The sequence below is a fragment of the Xiphophorus maculatus genome, chromosome 22 (genome assembly GCF_002775205.1).
Source record: "Xiphophorus maculatus strain JP 163 A chromosome 22, X_maculatus-5.0-male, whole genome shotgun sequence".
NCBI classification, from domain to species: Eukaryota; Metazoa; Chordata; class Actinopteri; order Cyprinodontiformes; family Poeciliidae; genus Xiphophorus; species Xiphophorus maculatus.
In genome coordinates this window covers 15520983-15540249 of record NC_036464.1, presented here as the reverse complement: position 1 = coordinate 15540249, position 19267 = coordinate 15520983, and the positions used below count along the sequence as shown (strand labels likewise).

Here is a 19267-nt window from a genome sequence, read left to right as displayed (position 1 = left end):
AGTTTCAATGACAGCAGAGGCAAGAGATAAACACATTTTTTTCTGTTTTAGGTTTACTGAAAGCATACACAATCTGTGTGGAATAATATTTTTTAAGATAAATCTAAATGTCCAGCAAGATCATTTGAAAGGAAACAGTTGTTGCTCAGGCATGTGTTTCCTGTTCACTACGCTGAATGGATGGACATTTGAATCTAACTTCATATTAAATTGAATTAATTTTATGTTCAAACTAAATGCAAAGTCCAAAAAAAAAAAAATCATGAATATAATTCAAAGAATGATTTATAAATCTGCCAAGCTTTCATCTGCCTAGTTACCAGTGCCAGAAATTAAGCAGCATCCTGAACCATGAGTGCATGCTTGCACAAAGACAAAAACCCACACAGAATAACCAGAGGGCAGAACAGCATGTAGGTCAACCTGTGGTCAGCTGATCTGGACTGATCCTGTCTCTGTGTGAGTGAGTGAGTGGCTGGTGCTTTGAACCAAAGTAACACCAACACACGTCTCTCTCGAGAAGGATTTTCAAGTCTAAAACGAGCACTTCTGCTTTTTGACTGGTCAAGAGAAAACCAAACTAGTTCTGCTTCATTTACAACTCATTTTCAACGCAAACAAAACTTTGAAATAAATCAGCCGTCCGTCCACCCGCTCACCTTTGATCCTGCCTCGTCTGTGAGAACACAAGCAAAGAAAACAACACACTCTCACACTTACCGAAAGCTGAGCAATGCTCCACATCTCATCTAATTTCCTCCATAGTGCAGAGGAAAAGACTCAATTGTCACAGATGCTGGCGATCCCGCAGAGGCCAGTGGCAACTCTCGAAGCTTTCGCTGCTTTCAAGCCTCCTGCCAGCACCTTCTCACTCTCCCCCCTCGCACATATCCTTTACCCTGTTCTCTCTCTTTCTTTCTTTCTTTCTTTCTTACTCCCCCCTGTCCTCCTACTCCTCCTTCTTCTTCTATCTTTCTTTTTTCCTCCACCCTTGCTCTCTGATCTGTCTCTTCCCCTTGTCCGGCGTCTGCACAATATACATCAATTATTCAGAAGCAGTCTCCCAGTTTCTTCAACTTATCCAATCAGAGTGAGGCTCAGCGCTAATGGGCTCCTGCTGTACCTGCTACCGGCTCCAACACACTCTCGAGACATTGGGTTGGGGGGAGGAAGAGTGGGAAGGACGGAGGGAGGGAAGGAATAGAGAGGGGAAAAAAAACAAGAGAGAGAGAGCAGTGGAGACAGTCGAGGAGGAGCAGAGGATGAGAGGAAGTGATAAAGACAGCAAGCCAACGAAGACAAACAGGAGAAGAGATTAAGGAGCCAAGATGTTCGAGTGCTTCTCACCTTTGTCGTAATGGATGTGTTCAGTCTAGCTCTCCATTTCCTTGTTTTTTTTAAAGCGTGCACAGGGAAGCACACATGCATAACACAACCTCTGCAACTGCCATTTGTCAAAGAAGGGCAAAGAACAACAGAATAAAAAAAAAACGTTGCAAACTCAGTTTGCAAACTTGCATAAAAGGGCGGAGCTTAGTTTGTGATGCGGGCTGGCTGGGAGGCAAAGCACAAGAGAGGAAGTGGAAGAGGAAGAAAAATCAATCTATTTAGAGGCAGACAAGTAGTAATTTATTTGTCTTATCAGAAAGAAAGGGGGGGTCCTTGCCTGGAGGACAATGTAATCTGATCATGTCCCCCTTTGTCTTCATCAATGGATCTAACAAGCACATCAGAAGTGAGCAGAATATCTGAGAGAAAACGAGGAGAAGCGGGTCAATGAATTGGAGTTCAACCCGACAAGAAGAAACAACCGAGCTGTCACCTAAATGTAGAGAAGCAGGCTGAGAAAGAGAGAGAGGAGAGGAGAAGGAGAGGGGGTTGGGGGAATTGAAGTGGCCTCGTGACAGCAGAGGGAAGTTTTTGTTTGTGTGGCTTTTTGTGCAGAACACTCTGTCATCAATGGTTTTCACAAATACTCCACGTTGCACTGAAAAACACCCACATACATAGAAATATAACTTTACAGGGTGTGTCAGAAGCCCCCAGGCCCCCACTCGTGGAGGTGGAGGGGCAGAGCTGGGGTGGGGGAGTTGAGTCCTGAGGTGTGGGTGCCGGATCAGTCAAGCAAGAACAAAAAGAGGATTTAAATGATTTGCTCATCCGGTTTTGTACCAGAACAAAGTCCTCTGTGTTTGGATTACGAAGCGCAGGCACAGCTTGGGATTCAACCGGAGAAACGAATTTGCCTGCAATTGTGCAAACCGAACCAATTAGGCAGAAAGTGACGGGAGGACCTGATCAGCTCTAACGCGTCCTCCTCCCACCACGCGGGCTTCACTTCTGTAAACTCCAGAGGAAAAGTTCTGAGGGTGGATTTGGGATTGCGAAGGGGTTTCATCATCTGAAGCGCAACCGCTAGAGAGTGTGAGAGGAGAGGCCTGCATGCTAAAAATAACTCCAGTTTCTTCTTAATAATTCAGCACACTGCTCTTACTCAGCAGTAATTAAATATAAAAGTATGTTGGGTTGATTGGGTCAGTGATAAAGGATCTATATCCTTCCATAGTTTTAATCATTCAGGGAGAAGATGATCAAAATGGATATACTCCTTCCAGAAAAGTTTTCTCATCCTTTTGACTTTTCTTAATGTTGTTATGTTTCAACCACAAACTTCAATATATTTTTGGGATGTGTTATGATGGACCAACACCAATGAAATAACTTTATTTTCATAAAACAAAATGTGCTGTGCAATAATAATCAGCTCCATCTAACCTCATACACCCAAACACAATCCGGTGCAACCAATTGGCTTTAGAAGTCATCCAATTAGTATATAAACTCCATCTGTGTGTAATTCAATGGCATTATAAATAAAGCTATTCGCTGAAGGCCTCCGTTTCTTAGGAAACATCAGTGAAGAAACAGCATTGCAAGGATTAAAGAACACCAGACAGATCTGGGAGAAAGTTGTGGAGGAAGCTGGGTTGTGCAACAGAAATATTTCCTCAAGATCTGAATATAACACAGAACTCTGCTGGATCCATTAATTGAAAATTTAAAAAGCATGGTTCAAATGCAAAGCTACCAACACAAGGTCATCTACCCAAACAGGTAGCATTAGTCAGGTTTGTGTTTACCCTGGAGGAGCTGCAGAGATCCACAGCTCAGGTGGGAGCAACATTGGACAATACTTCTTTTAGTTGTGCATTCAACTAATGCGTTCTTTACAGCGGAAGAGCAAGAAGTAACCAAACGCTGAAAGCAGTTTGCCACAATCTAGATCAGCATCACTGTGAGGGAAACGCACCAAAATAGCTGCAGCTGTAATAGTAGCAGAGGGTTGTCCTAGAGGGGTTGCAAGCAACATGTTATAGACCTTTACTTTTACAAACTTAAGAAAAAACTCACCAAACATCTTCTATCATTAGGACATTAAATGCCCTAATGCATTTAATGTTTTTGTTTTAAAAAATAATCATGATGATTATGGCTTTTTTCATAAAAATTGATACTTTGGAATGATAATAATCCCAGTTTTTGACTATTTGTATCCATTTTTTTGTGTCACAAGAACATCTCAGTACTTTAGCACCACCCTATGCAACTTGTGTGCTAAAAAAGTTTTATTTTCAGAGCAGTATTTGGCTATATATAGTGGTAATAAACCTTCAAATCTTTTTTTTTTATCGCTTTTATTAATGTTGGAATAAATAGCTTTAGTCATATTGCCCATTCCTAGAAGGATTGTGACAAAACGTAAAAAAGAAAAAGAAAAAAAAAGTTTTACTTTGGCATCTGTAAGCATTACATCGTTGTCACCTAAAAGCAGAAAAAGTGAGGACACTCTTCTAAAAGAGTTTAATGGAAGTGCTTGGGTTCACTTGTCTGCTTTAGGGTTGTGCGTCGGTCAGAGGACACGAGGTCAGCTGCAGCCACACCCGGGAAGTTTTCTGTCACTGCTGACAGAACGGCTGTCCTCCTGATGTGACTGCAGCAGGTCTCACTCTGTACACTGACTGAGCTCTGACAGCTTCTGTCTGCAAAGGTAATGCTAGTGATGCATATGTGAGCATGTGGGAGGGATGCAAGCAGTCAGAGGAAGAAGAAGAAAAAAAAGAAGCTTTGTTATTAGTGTTGTTTCCCACCAAACTTTCGTTCTTCATCAGCTACAGCCAACACATGACTAATACTGAAACAAATGTTTTAGTGCTGTGTAAATTTCTCAGCCAAGAATACTTAGGATAGTCAACCGGGTCAGCAATTTAAAATAAATAAATATTTCTTTAACAACACAGAGAACCAACGAGCAGCTACTATATCTGATTGAATCATTTAAAAAAAGAAAAAGAATAAATATCACTCCAAAGACAAATTATCTGCAACCTGGAGAATGTCTATTCAAGTTCAAGATACAACTCATTTGAAAATGTAACAGTTTTGACATTTAATCCGAGTTTATCTTCATAAAGAGAATGGCTACGAGCTTGATGACAGACTGGCATATTCACCGAGGATGGAAACAGCAAAACCCTGGAGGGATTACGGCAATAATCTGATTTGCTGTCTGCTGAACTTCACAGTATCCCAACAGCTCAGTCTGTTGGGTTGGGTTGTATTTGTAGGGCAGCTGCACACCTAGTTTATGACAAACCTCTAATGAGCTGCAGGTCTGCTGCTAACAGACTACAGATTATCGAGTACGAAATGCTTACAAGGATTTGTGAAGAACGTTTAAAGAGACAGCTTTGTAGAGCACAGAATGACGACGCAAGCCCAAACCTCAGTAACCACCGATCAGAGACCGAAAGCTTCCAGCCACAGGTACAAGAATATAAACAGCATTAGAGCCGAGTGTCTTTACTCCAAGAATTAACAGTGGCAATGTTACATTGCCTAACAGCAGATAAGTCTCTTCACTGGCTGATTTCAGATTAGAGCAGCACAATAATCCTCCAGGCTTCACTGCAGGGTCACAATCTCCAGACAGCTCATCAGCAGCAGCCTGCTGTTGCTGAAAATCTCTCCGCTTGGTTGGACAGGTCGCACAGGGAAGAAGCCTTCTTTTCATTTTTCATGGTCTTTCACAGAACCAGGCCTTTGCAGTTCTCTGAAATCTACAAATGGCTAAAAGCTGACACACAAAACAGATGTCATTTGTACTGGATACTAACCTATGCAAGTTTCTCTTGTGGCCCAAACTGACAGCAGACGTTTCAAGTCAATAATTATTAGTTTTTTATTATTCTGAAGCTGATTTTTCTTGTAAAGAAAATGCGAACACCTACTCAACCACCTGAAATGTTGGCCTATCTTTTTTTGTCTTGCATATGTTTCAGTTTCACTTATCTTCAAAGTTTAGTCCAAATCAACAGAAAATGACCCAAATCTAAGGGCTAATCATGGTCTGCAGAAGTATTAGGGCTTCCTCTAATGTATACTGTACACTGCTGTAATATCTATTTCAATTTACACTTAAATTCGATTTCAGTTGTAATTTTTTATGTTACTTGCACAGCTTTTCTTTCTTCTCTAATTGCATTTTTAAGTGTCGTATTGTTGCTGAATCAAAACAATTTCTCTCTCAGGATCAATATAAAGCCTAGCTTTTATTAAACATGTCTGTCTTGAAAAAATAGCTTAGCACATTTCAAGTTTGATTGATGTTTCGAAAGTAAATATTTCCTTGACGAATCATTTCCTCGAGGAGACTGAAGACATCACCCCAGACTCATTGGCCCTGTTCTGGGCTCTCAGGTGTCAGATTCGCAGGCCTCTGTCGCCATGCCGACTGTCAGAAGATTACGCTGAGGCAGCGCAATTGGCCATACTTCCGATGAATGCACAAACTGATAGTGCGTCTTTCAAGAGGAGGAATACTTCTTCAACTTTTTCAGAACACAACCGCAAACATTATTTTTTTCTGGTTGAATTTTACTGACACAAAGCAGCACACAACTGTGAAAGAGGAAGAAGAGATTTTTTTATAACTGAAACTGGTATTCAGTTATATATTTGAATGCTATACAGAACTATTTTCTTGCAATTATAGCTGAAAATAGTCTGTTAATGTGTCTAACAACCTTTTAAGACAGAGGCATCAAACTCTCCTCATTTTATTTGAAAAACAGAATAAGAGCCAAGTAAGAGCACTTGTAAAGTCTTGCACTGAGGACTGTAGTCTTACTGAAAGGTCAGTTTGAGATCGTTTGCAGCCTCCAGTGGGTTTAATTCCAGGATTCAACAAGATTTAGGTCCATTCATGTTCCCATTAACTCTCATTTATTAATTAACTTGATCTGTATTTAAGGGTAACAGAGTAAAGCAGGCTGAATACAAATGAACGCCACCCTTTCCAGATTTTTTTAGTAATGAAAAGATCTTATTTTATTTTTTTTAATTTATTTCGAACATGATAGAAGTATAAAATTATGAATTAGGGATGGGCATTTATCATAATGCATATTATTTATATTTATCAAGAAAAATTTCAGAAAAACACAAAACTGACAGTGGTTGTAAATGTTATTTTTGCGTTTTTCTCCGCTGTTGGTTCCTTGAGAGCATCAATAAATATAACTAAACTCTAAATTATGAATAAATGCAGTTACTGTGTGCAGTTGAGTGGGATAAATCATACTTTTAATTAAGTGGCATCCTGAAGAAGCCTATTTTAAATGAGAATGTTTTTCAAGAACAACATCTCTGTTTGTGGCCGTTTGAATGTTGTCACTGACATAGTTACCTAAAAAATAAGCAATTTAAACTTCATCAATATAACAGAAGGAAAACAAAATATCGCGCTAAAATTTTAAGTACATTTTGCCCACCACTAGGATGAATCCTTCTCCTTCCAAATCACAAGTATGAGCAAATTTTTATTTGTGTATCATGTAGGATGGAAAAAATGTGAACATTCATGTGTTATGAACAGAACAGTGAAGATAAACCTAATCTGCTTTGTTTACTTTCTCCTCCATCCCGTCTGGTTTCCAGACAAATGTCCATGTATGGACAATCCCCCTTTACTCACAGTCCGCCTGCCATCCTCATGTGATGAATGCCTGGGTCAGATCTTCTGCTCTGACCCTGCATAATTACACTAAATCTCCCATTTGTCCAGCATACGTATAAACAGCTTTTCCTGAAACTCCACATTGCCTCCTAATAGATCCCAGAATCATCAGTAGCCCTGAAGATGATTCTGACTGTCAGCCGGGCCCAGCCAGCCAGTCCGGGCCGTGCCTGGACAGCAATCACATTATCCCGACACAAGAACACAGACAGACAGAGAAATACAGCGATCAATATTGTGCGCTGACGTCTGTCAGAGCACTTAGGGTTCCTCCCAACAAGATGCTGTCTGCCACAACTGAAAGAAGATATTCAGCTTTAGTAAATGTACTTATCGTGGACAATGTGAGTGAAAAACGCCGAGGTTGATACGTTTCTGCCTTTTGAGCGGCAGGCTGCAACACAATGGGGCTTGCATGGAGAATAATGGGATAAGATTACACAGCGCTACTCTCAGTCACCGCAGTTCCTGTTTTGTGCATGTGAGATAATTGGCTTGTCAAAAACCACAAAGAAATCAAAGCGTTTAATCAAAATATTTAACTCTCCTGCTTATCTAACCAGCTGAGCAAAGGTTTATCTGTGTTTCGTGTGGCTGCCGACGGCCTCGTGAAGGGTCCAGCACGTACGAGCGACACATCTCCAGCTATCCATCTCTTTATTTCCCTCCCCTCCCTTCTCCATTCTGCCTCGGCATGCTTCGCTCTGACAAATGCACAAGAACCAGCTGCTGCTGGTGAAGCACGGGAGGCTGGGAGGGGAGGTATGGATTGGAGGAAATTGGATTTGATAGATAAATGTCTGAGGATAGCATTACTGCTTTCCCTTCCCCGTTACATGTGTGCGCACGCCTGCAGCTCACACTCCACACGCAAGCGCACCCACACAGGTAGGGCCACACAGCCTGCTAGTGTTGAGTAGACTGTTTTTCTGAGGGTTCCACTCAGACAACTCATCTCAATAGCACATTAATGTTTAATAGGATCTAAAAATATCGTGACATTATCATACTCTGGGCTTTTTGTGTGCTGTCTGTAGTTGCTGTTGGTGAAAAGAAATCAAACACTTCCAAATCTCAGATTAATGGGGACTTTAACATGTGCGTTTATTTGCTTTTGAGCACTTTATGGTTATAGGTCCACTACATAATCTGGTAAATTAACAACAAGTTAAAAGCAGTGATTTAATGAGATAATTTTGTTTTTCTACGTCAGCAGTACTAAATGGCATAATGGATGAACATGCATCAGCTTGCATTTTTTGTTTGGCTGGAGGGTCTTTACCTGCAGACTTAGGAGTGAATTTGTCCCGGTTGGCAGCGCACACAGCAAGCAACCTGTAGCCCAGGTCCAAGTCGAACCCCTGCTGAGCAGCAACGCGGCTCACCACCTGCAGAAGGAGTCATAAATCAGGAAGAGTCTTTTTAGGCTGTGTTAAAACCCGGCAATCCATATTTTTTAACCTCAGTGACTTGCGTGTGATTTCTTTACTGTACATAAACCTTCGGCCCTGATCAACATATCTTAGTTGGTTTTCAGTTTAACATCTTCTCCCTCACATTTTTAAGCTTTGACAATATATTGAAAATATTGTAAACCCATTCAGATAAATAGAAATGAAAAATGATTTATCATTTTGAAATCTTTTCTACAAAAACAATGTGTGATATGCATTTGTAGCTAGCTCTGTATAATCCCCAGTCACTTAATCAACTCCATTTTCTTGTTGTTGCTAAGCTAAAACATTCCTGGAGCATGAAGCTGCCACCACCATGTTTCACTGTGGGCATGGTGTGTTCAAGGTAACGTGAGCTTTTAGTTTTTTATTACAAATAACTTACTGCATATAAAAAAATGTAAGGGTTATGAATATTTTTGCAAAGCCCTGCGTATAATGCGAAACTTCAGATTATTTCCCTGAGTGGGGAAAGGTTGAAATAACTTCAGGGAGACGTCAATTATTCTAGAGACAATAAGTAAAACCTCTAGACTTTAACATGATATTACAAGAAATTCTGAGGGATGTGAAATAAGATTAAAGAGAAATATGCAGAGGGGAACTACTTCAACACACACTTTCTTTCATCTAATGAGCTTTTTACAGCCCCAATAGATATTCGTCACAAACAACAAAGCAAATATATCAACGAAAAGTGCTTAAAATCTGTGCCAGCAACTAGATTTATTAGGCAGGAATTAATCATCACAAATAACCTTATACTTCTAGTGAGTGTATTACATTTATCTGGACATGTTTAGGCGTCATCAGCACGTCAACATAATCCATCCGGCCAAAACTATTATGCAACCTCTGCTGAAAAACGGTCAAAGTAGTTGCTGTCAATCGTTTGATTTCCCTCGTAAGTGGGTTGGCCCCTCGGTTTACACGAGGCAGGCGGCCAGCTACGAAGGCCAGCCTAGATTCGACATGGATTTAACAGTGTTTCACCTCATAAGCCTTTTTTTCAGCCTAATCTCCCTCGCAGGATGTACATGCGGGCCCATAGTTCTGTCAATATGAAAACAGTGTTGGAATAAGTGCTGCGAGGTTAGTGGGTTGCTCAGATTTGTGTTTATCTCTCCTTCCTGGAGAAAAAATAAAAATAAAACAAAACAGCTTTGTGGTTTAATCCTGCTTGTTGCTTGAAATGGACATCCTATTTTGCCTCAGGTCAGCTTCTGATTGACAATAACCTCTGACAGGTCCAGAGGAGACGGTTCTGTAAACTGCCAGTTCATTTAATTTCATACAGTTGCCTGGTACAAAGATCAATCCCCTTTGCACAATTCTCAAGATAATCCAGAGTCCTGGGACCTAGAATTTCCAATCATGCCAGGCAAATATGTGTTTTCTTCTTTCACACTATTAGAACAACCAGTTGGCAAGTAGATAGTTGGAGATAGCATGTAGATAAAGACTTAGTGACCCCAGGTTGCCACTATTTGCAGCAATTCTCTAACAGTCAGCCTCTGGGATATTTACTTAACCTTCTCAAAATAAGCTTGAGATCTTGTCCCATCTTTTTCACTTCAGTTCCAGTTGTTTTAGAGTTTTTAATAAACCCTGATGGCGAATTTAAGTAAGTTTAAACATCCATCCATCTTGGCAGTTTCATGGGGCAGCAGGTACCTGTCTCTAGTGGTTAGAGGTCAAGAGGTTGGACACATCTTGGACAGATTGTCAGTACTCCCTAGAGGTACACAGACACATAGGACAATTAACCATGCACACACTCAGACCTAAGGGCAATTTAGAGAAACCAATTAACCAAAAAGGGATGTTTTCAGAATGTAGGGGGAAAGCCGGAGAGCCTAAGGAGAAACCACACATCTATGAACAGTACATGCTAACTCCATGCAGAGAGACTCCAAGGCATCCAGGACCTTTTAGCTGCAAGGCAACGGCTTAGGTATGTGATAATTTTCATGTAGTTATTTCTTCACCTATGAATTTGATTGCATGTGTGCTACTTTAAAGGTGCAGTATGTTACTTTTATGTAAAAGTTTTATATATATTTGTTGAAACTGTCACTATGCTGTGGCAGTTTCAATTTACTCAGTTTTTTTGATCTGCCAAAAAAAAAGAGCACCTCTGCCTCCAGTGCTAACTAGAAACAACCAATCAGAGCTCAGGGAGAAGTCGGAAGAGATCGATCTTTTCGCTGATTATCTGTCTCATATTACACTGCCAAAACTTTTCATAAAAGTTAAATATTGCAGATTTAATAGAATGCCCCTTTGTCCATTTTGAACAGTAGATAACTCCACATGTGTTCACATGTCTATACCCAGAGAACACAAGAAGTTATGCATTATAAAATAACTGCAAGTAAATAACATTTTAGGTTTGCTTTTGAACAGAAATCAATTGCGTAGCACATCTGCATCCTCTGACTTTACACACCTACTTGATAAAGAATGCACATATACAGACAAAAAGCTACAATTACATCTCAGGAAAAAAAGTTGATAGCAATGGCAGCAGATGTGTCACTTTCATTGCCTCTGGTGCCACCGTGGAAGAGCTGTACATGCAGAAGATCACAAACAGAACAAGCAGCCTCGCATGTGGGATCCGTTTGATTTGCAGAGTTACTCATAAGAATGCTCCGACTTGTTGCTAGCAGTAATTCTTCAGATAAGCAGCAATTTGTTCTCAGAGTCTAATGAAACAATTTAGCTGATGGAAGGAGCCCCATGCTGAGAGGGATTCTGGCAGTGGGCTCCATTGTACAGCTCTTTATCACCCTTTAATAGGCTTTTATTTTTGATTTAGACGTTAACGATCATTTATCTGTTTGCTCTCACAAGAATATTGGCTGGAAACAATAACCTTGGAGTTGGGCTTTTTTTGAAGTTAAATATTTATGCCTGCTGGAAGGCTCAGGTAGAACTAAATGTGTGCATGTTGTTAGAAAGAAAATCCTTTATATTGTTCCACCAATTTAAAGAACAGAATGCCAGAGAAAGTGCTGCAGGGGCTGAAATTCTCCGCATGTATGGCCCGTTGAGAACCCCTCTTCCATCTGTTGCTGCACACTGACTAAGAGAAGACTGCTAAACCTTTCCCTAAAAATAAAATGTTCCCATTTTTCATGTAGCAAAAAGAAGACTGTAGGAACAACGTGACAGATATAGTGTTGGTATGCACCTTCTCTTATTTTACCAATAACAATGTGTCTGAACAGTTCCAGTCTAGTTTACAGGCACGGTACCTGTATAAATGCAGCCCTGGTCAAAATCACAATTGACTGAATTTGTGCTGTTAACCATCAATCAGAGTTTTGATTTTGATAATATCTCTCATTATGTTCTCCAGCAGAGATTATAATCAGTTCATACCATTTGATTAATACCTTTTGAACTTCAACTGGTCACAAATGCCGCTGCCAACGTTATTACCAGACTTCCTTCTGCCGAGGATATTCTGCCATTCAATAACTTCATTAGCGTCCTGTTAAATACTGCATTGATTTTAATCCCCTCCTTCTTACTTTCAAGCCTCCCCATAATGTTGCACATCCATATCTGTTGTATATTGACACACTGATATTCCTTCACAGATTTTGAGATACACATCTTCTACTTCCTTTGATTTAACACATTACTCGCGATACTAACACTGACTTAACACTGAGCAACCATACCTAGGAAATCTCTCCCACAACCAAATTAAAATGTATTAAAACAGTTTTTTTGAGTTTTCTTAAGATGTTTAATTTTGTTCTGTTCTCTGTTTTTTTTTTTACATTGTGTTTTCGCTTTTAATAGGCATTTCCTGCATATTGTGATTTGGTACTAGAATTGTTGTCCTTGAGCATGCTTTTATTTGTTTAAAACTATTGTTTTAATACTCAAGGTTATTCCTAATGTGAGAATCTCATACCTGGTTATAATTAGAATGCCTTGCCGATAACCTTTTATAAATTGCCTTTAAAGCAATTTGCAGAAAAACAAAGACACAGTCCAAGCATTGAAACATAAAAGATGTGGACACTTTGTCTCGTCTTCTGTTTTTGCACTAAACTATGCACGTCTAATTATTGTTTTGCTCCCGTCTTCTAAAAAGTACCTGAAAAAAAATCGACCAAAACCATAATTGTAGTTTGCATACCGTCAGACATCCCATGAGACTTTGCTCGAAAGGTCGCTGGAAGGCCCGGGGATCTCCACACCAGTCGAGCAGCTCCGTGGCAGCCGAGTGGAAGTTGGCCGGGTTCTGTAAGTGCTGTGCAAACACACATAGACCCATTAGAAGTGAAAAGAATAAGTGTTATTTCTTTCCTCACGTTTTAGTACAAATTGAAAAAACACTGAAAACCTAATCGTTCTGCAGCCTCCAACCTGCCTTGATTTAACGTCTTGTGTTTCTGCACAACCCTGTGAGGACCTTGACTCTTTCCAATCTACGCCCACTTGGAGTTCTGCTGCATTGTGGGAAGAAGATCACACCCATATCAACAATGATGCCAGTGTTTCTTGTTAATCTCTCTTGGCAACACCCATCCCTCGCCTCCATGACCCGCACAGCAAACGAACCGTTCCCTCCAATCTTCTCTCTCCCTCGCTCACTCTTTGCCTTATTCATTGCTGGTTTTCAGAGTGTAACACACCAGAGGTCCACTGCCTGACTTGGCTGCGCACAAAGAAAACAACCTTGGTCCTGGCAGCTATGTGTGGAGGCTCAATGTGAGCCGTTGGTGTGTTGTCTAATCTCTTTCACTCTCTGTCTGCCTCTCGCTTGTTCACTGAGGCCTGAAACAGTCGAGTCTTTTCTTCTCACTGTTTGAGGGCTTCTGAGGCTACCAGGACACAATAAGCGGTTTTTAAAATTGAGCTCCCTTTCTTCACTCCTCAGAAGGTTAATAGCTCTGAAACGGCACAGAGCTGTGGCTTGCTCAGTTGGCGAGACTGGAGCCCACTTGAAAGCTTTTATTATTCCTATCTGGAGCTAAAGCATCTTGTTTTGTGTTTTCCTGCAGAGGAGGTAAAACTATTGTTCTTAGAGGGCAGCGGAGGTGAGTGTTTCTGAAAGGGCAGCTATTTGATGACAAAAAAGGACCTTCCTTGCAAACATGATGGGGATGCCTATAGAAAAACCCTCTTTAGTGATCTCATGGGCTTCGAGAGAGACCTTGGAAGAGTTGGGTTTGGACTCTCGAAGGTGTTTGACTGATGGCAAGACAAGAACAGCAAGTGAGAGAAAGTGAGAGATGCTCTTGTTCATTAAGAGTGAGAGGACAAGAGCCTCTTCTGGATGAGTGATATCATCTGGCATTACTGCTGCCTGATGGGAGGCGTATCAGCCTCCAGCATGAGGAAAATCAGACCTTGCACAGCAGGGGCTGTTTGTCTTGATCTGAGCCCAGCTCCGCCTCATGCAGCGGTCATCAATGACAACCTCAGCTCTGGTATGAGGGGGGAAGAAGATGATGTAAAGAAATATCTCTTCTAAGCTGGTGAGGGTGGGACATTTTACAGTTGTTCCTGTAGTTATTGGTGTTCAGGGGTTGGATAAGGATAAGAACGAGGACTGCAATGACCACCAGTGGTGACTGCAGCACGAAAGGAGCCAAACAACTGACAGAGTGCTCTCTGTGAAATGATTTACCTTCTCTTCAGGCAGCTTTAAATTTGGCTGTTCAGTTTCTACCTGGCTACTTGCAATAAAGTACACCGCTCAGCTATCTGCCAGATTTCCCAAAACCAAAGAAACACCCTTCTGGCAGCTCAACCCTCAGTGAATAGCCCTTTGAAGTTGGCTTTACCATGACTTATTTTACAGCATGAGCTGGCGTGTGTATAAACTCCACTAGAGTTCTGACTTTCATTAACTTAATCAAAGTAGCAACAAAAAAAGACATAGGTTACTTGATTTTAGGAAATTAATTTGAAATCGCTGACAGTTTCAATCAGTCTACAAACCACTTGAAAATGTATTCTTACAAACCACAAAACATGACTTGTTTTGACAGGACAACCATTAGTCATGAGCTCCACAAATCTGGCATTTATGGAAGAGTGGCAATAAAAGCCAGGGTTAACTGAAAGCTATGCAAGAAGTCACATTTGCCGTTTGCCACAACCCATATACGCAGGAGACAAAGACAAACGTGGAAGAATATGTTCTGTTCACAAGACAGCAAAATTAAATCTACATGTGATGGAAAGTTAATCTATTATGCTGTCATCTTAGACACGCCGCACCCATGAAAACATTGTTTCGGCAGCATCATGGTGTGGAAATGATTTTACTCAGGACTATTCAGAGCTGATGGGAGGATGAGTGAATTGTAGAAAACCTTGTAGAGGCAGCAAAACACTAACAACCAAAGTTCACTTTCCAGCCCCACAACAACCCAGGGCGACAATGAAATAGCTTAGATCAAAGCACACTCATGTGCTATAATGGCCCAGTCAAAGCCTAGAACTTAATCTAATTTGTTGCATGGTTCAAAGCTAGTTGAAATCCTTTGTCACCTCATATTTGATTAAAAATAATGCTGTGTACAGTAACAATCATTAACTGGAGCACATTAAAAAAACATTTATTGACTTTATTTATTAGCATTTAACATGTGACAACAACATATTAGCTGAAGCTCTTTCAGCTTCAAAGTACAATTGTTTGATGACAATAAATTACTGCATCATTTATTCAAAACTGCTGTGAACAGATGCTCCCAAGCCAATTTGACAGAGTTCAAGTTATCTTTGTCCTCACAATTTTACAACTATACACTATTGCTTAAAGGGCATGAATACTTTTGGACCAGCTCAGGCAATCAGTTAATTCTGTTCAGCAGAAACACAGAAGGAGAGGTGTCATCTCATAATCTCAAAATGAAAGCGCTATTATTTGTCTAATTTACTCTATTACTATCCTCTTCATTAAATTTTTATTTTAGTATTATAAGACAAGGCATCATTTAGATGTTGCAAGATATAAAGGCTCACACCCACGTATCATAAACAAATATGCCATCAGCCAGCCACCAAGTCAAGCAGCCCATGAGCTCTACAGACCATTAATCACACGCAGAGGCGGACACACTGGGATATGTTAGTGTCTGTGAGAAGTCTTCTGAAAGCTGACAGTCAGGGAAGCATTTAGGCAAAACGGCAGCGAGGGCTGGCATACGTCAGGAGCTGGCAGCATGATGTCAGAGAACACAGAACGGGGAGAGACAAACTCTGAGTCTGCTATGCAACTTTGAAGTCTGCTCTTGTGTTCATAGGCAGATTCCCTCCTTCTGTAGCCCTCTGCAACATGATCTGTATGACTAAAGCTAAGGGCCCAGACACACTGATGCCTAAATAAGGTGGTGAAAGGAGAAAGTAAGGCTGGGATTTCTTTCTTTCTTTTTTTTTGTCTTTGCCCACTTGGAGTCCATTTTCAAAGAGCAGTAAAAAAGGAAAAGCAGGAGTTTCACTTTATGCCCACCTGTTTGATGCACTGCAGCCTGTCGTTGGTCTGCTGGATATGCCGGTCCATTGATGGTAACGTGTTCATCTTGATGTCTCTACCGGGACTCCATTAAAAGTCTTTTTTGTTTTTTACTCTGCAAAAAGAAAAGATACAGGAGATGTACATCTGTTAGAGCTGTCAGGACCATTGTGTATGGAGTTCTAAGCCTGCGAGGTTCAAACAGCATTTCAGGCATTTGAACAGAAAACCTGTTTGCAAACTCTGAATCACTGAAGATCAGATGGATGACTGGACCAACAGGACCATTTTTTCATAATCTCTTTTTTTTCCATAATCTTTTACTAGACCTGTAAAATCTTGAAATCAAATTCCACATGTTTCCATAGTTTTCCTGAATGCACAGGAGCCACGGGTTACCATGATATTCTTTTTGAATCAGTGAGAAGCAACAATCTCGGCCCCATACTCTACAACTCCAACCATCTCACAGTGGAGGATTGAGTCGGGATTAATAGGTATCGTGCTGGTTCACCGATGAGGCCTCCATCCCCTCACCATCCCTCTGTGTTTATCTCTGTCAGCGTTGGTCCTTCCCACATTCCTTCACACAAAAGCCCAACTGAGGAACCACAGGTGGGGGGGTACGGGGGCAGGACTCCAGAAAGCTGCTCGGCACTGATAAAGGGTCCCCCAAGATTCCCCACCGAGTGAAACCAACATAACAGAGGCAAGACGCTCGGTCGGGGAGTTTTCATTTCAGTCTGGAGTGCTTATCTTTGATTGACTGCTGCATTTATGCACAGCATTTAACTTAGACACACACATTTAAGAGCATGTGAACTCAAAAAGCTTGAATTCTTTACTTTGATAAAAGCAAAAAAGGTGGAAAACTTCAAAGGAGCACTTTGAGAATGACACTGTATTGCTAATCCTCTCGGGTTTAAGCATTACCAGGGTGGAATTACCTGGAGTGCTCTTAAACACACAGCTTGCATGAGTAAAGAGAAATTATGGAGGAAATAATTTGTCAAAAGACCTTATTTATTCTTATCAGCTTCTACTGAGTGGTGTTTATAAAAACAGTCAAAACTGCCTTCCTCTGGGTCTAACTGCACAAATCATAACCATAACATCGGGTGGCCTTATACTGCCAAGTTGCTGTGCCTCCCAGTGTCCAGCAGATGTCTCCCTCTCCTGCTGCTAACCACCACCTCCCTCTTTCATACTTTCCACCTGCAGCAAGTCGTCCAGAAAGGGCTCCTTTAAAGCCTTTGACAAGTGCTACAAATCCCATTCAGCAGCCAACGGCTCTGTCTGCTGCTAACAGAGCACGCACCAGCCCGACGCTGGCCATCTGACCTTGTGGCTATTGATTAATTGGTCCTCCTGCAGCTCCACACCCGGCCGTCCCAACACAGTGAAAAGCAAAGATGTCACACCTCTTTTATGTTTCTCTGTCTGTGTTTATTTTACACAGTGGTCTCACCTCTGATGGAAAACATGTACCACCATTGTTAGTCAATGAAAAGACAGGCCCTTAGGTTCTGAAAGGAAAACGCGAGTGAGGTTGAAACAGCTGAGCAGGCGTCGTAACCGACATGAGAATCCACCTGACAGGTCTTTTAGTGACTGTTGCTCGAGCTCTGCACCCCTGTTCAAAACGATGTTGTGTGACCAATTAGGTTTCCCTGCAAATAGAGCTGAACTCCTTCTGTTTCCACCATTTTTCAGAAAATATATACTGGCCGTAAAAAGGCTCCAAATTGAGCATTTGTACAGATTTGTCTCCCACTGCAGTTTGACAACAAAGACAACCAGAGTACAGTGCTCTGCTTATGCTTTTTCCACAGATCAGTGTTTCAGATCCACATTTAAGTTTAGATATCCAAGATAATAAAAGTAAATACAAAATGCAGCTTTATTTTTTATTTAAATAATAAAAAATCAGCAATTGGCTGCAATCTCTGGAGGACTTTTGATCCACTCTTTATTTGGATAATTTTTTTAATTCAGAAAGTTTTTGCGTGAGAATGGACTGTTTAAGCTAATCTAACAGCATCTCAGTTAAGCATAGACTTTGACTAGACCACTAAAAAACCTTCCCTTTGTTGCGGTTGGCTTTTGAAATGTAACTGAGTTCTCAAAACAAAACAAAAAAAGCTGAATCATAGTTAATTCATAATATAACAAGGGGTGGGGCTGATTTTTCACATAAGACAAGGTTGATATGAACAGCTTATCTCCCCTTAACAAATGAAATCACAATTTTTCTAATAGTACCTTTGACATTAAAAATTGTTATATGAAATTATGTGTGACAAAAGGCCAACCGGAAGAAATCAGTTACAGATATTAAAGTTATTATTACAAATTAGACATTTTACCACCACTGTATAGAGGTGCATAACAAACAAACAAAAAAAGCATTACACATTCAGTCATGAAGTGCACATTACAACCTCCTCTTTAAACAACCGAGGGAGGATGCAGCTGTGTATCAGAGAAGGGTAACAAGCCACATGTGACACCAACATCCGAGGAAGAGTCTGTCTCCTTCTCTTGCCGTCTTTCTTTGCTACCCTCCCTCCCTGCATGTCTTCGTTTTCTGAGCAAAACAAGCCGGGGAAGCGGTGTGGGGAATGCGTGCTCTGAAACAAAAGCACAGTAATACGAAAGGCGCTGGAGTATGGAAGCAGGGGGAGAGCAAGAAGGGCTGGGCTTGACAAGGAAAAAAGGCAGAGGAAAACACAAAGAGCGTGTTGGAATTATCTTGTCGTTACACGTCCACACACACTTACAGTATGATCACTCGCAGCATGAGCGAGTTCTCATTTCAGACAAATGACTACCACATTAGTCAGGTGCAATGTGCTGCGTGAAAGTGATCAGTCACTGAGGGTTACATGGAAGTATCCATGCTGGCGGTCCTGACAGATGTTAGTACTAGCAGAATTGGATATCGGTAGATATCAAGTTGATATCACATGTAGTCATGGCAGCATTAATACAAAAAAATATAAAAAAATAATAATAATCGTTAGTTTGTAAAATTGAGCTTTTCTGTGGAGCTGTGTAACATAGGCTGCTCTCCCTCTATCACATAAAACAAAGTAATTGTGAATCAAACCTGCTTGCTAAACCTGTAATTGATAGCTCATATTTATTTTTGAAAAGATCTTGTTGAAGAAACACAAATCTCTTGTGAAGTGCAGCACATTACACGTACCTGTCTGCTAAAACAAGATAAATCTGTCGTAAACCTGT

General features: G+C 40.8%; 1 protein-coding gene across 8 annotated transcripts in view; it reads right to left on the bottom strand.

The window, feature by feature from the left end:
* LOC102237688 (zinc finger MIZ domain-containing protein 1-like) overlaps positions 1–19267 on the bottom strand; it is a 120595-nt gene that overhangs the window by 21352 nt on the left and 79976 nt on the right. For 5 of the 8 annotated variants that reach the window (XM_023327380.1, XM_023327376.1, XM_023327379.1 and 2 more), the window contains 3 exons: positions 16019–16136; positions 12689–12802; positions 8358–8463 (listed from right to left, as the gene is read on the bottom strand). In XM_023327380.1, coding sequence (XP_023183148.1) covers positions 8358–8463; positions 12689–12802; positions 16019–16087 — 289 coding nt within the window. In that variant the 5' untranslated portion in view covers positions 16088–16136. Of the gene's footprint in view, positions 1–720; positions 1213–1347; positions 1626–8357; positions 8464–12688; positions 12803–16018; positions 16137–19267 lie in introns of those variants that run through there. The other 3 variants (XM_023327382.1, XM_023327383.1, XM_023327381.1) reach the window with 3 other exon arrangements.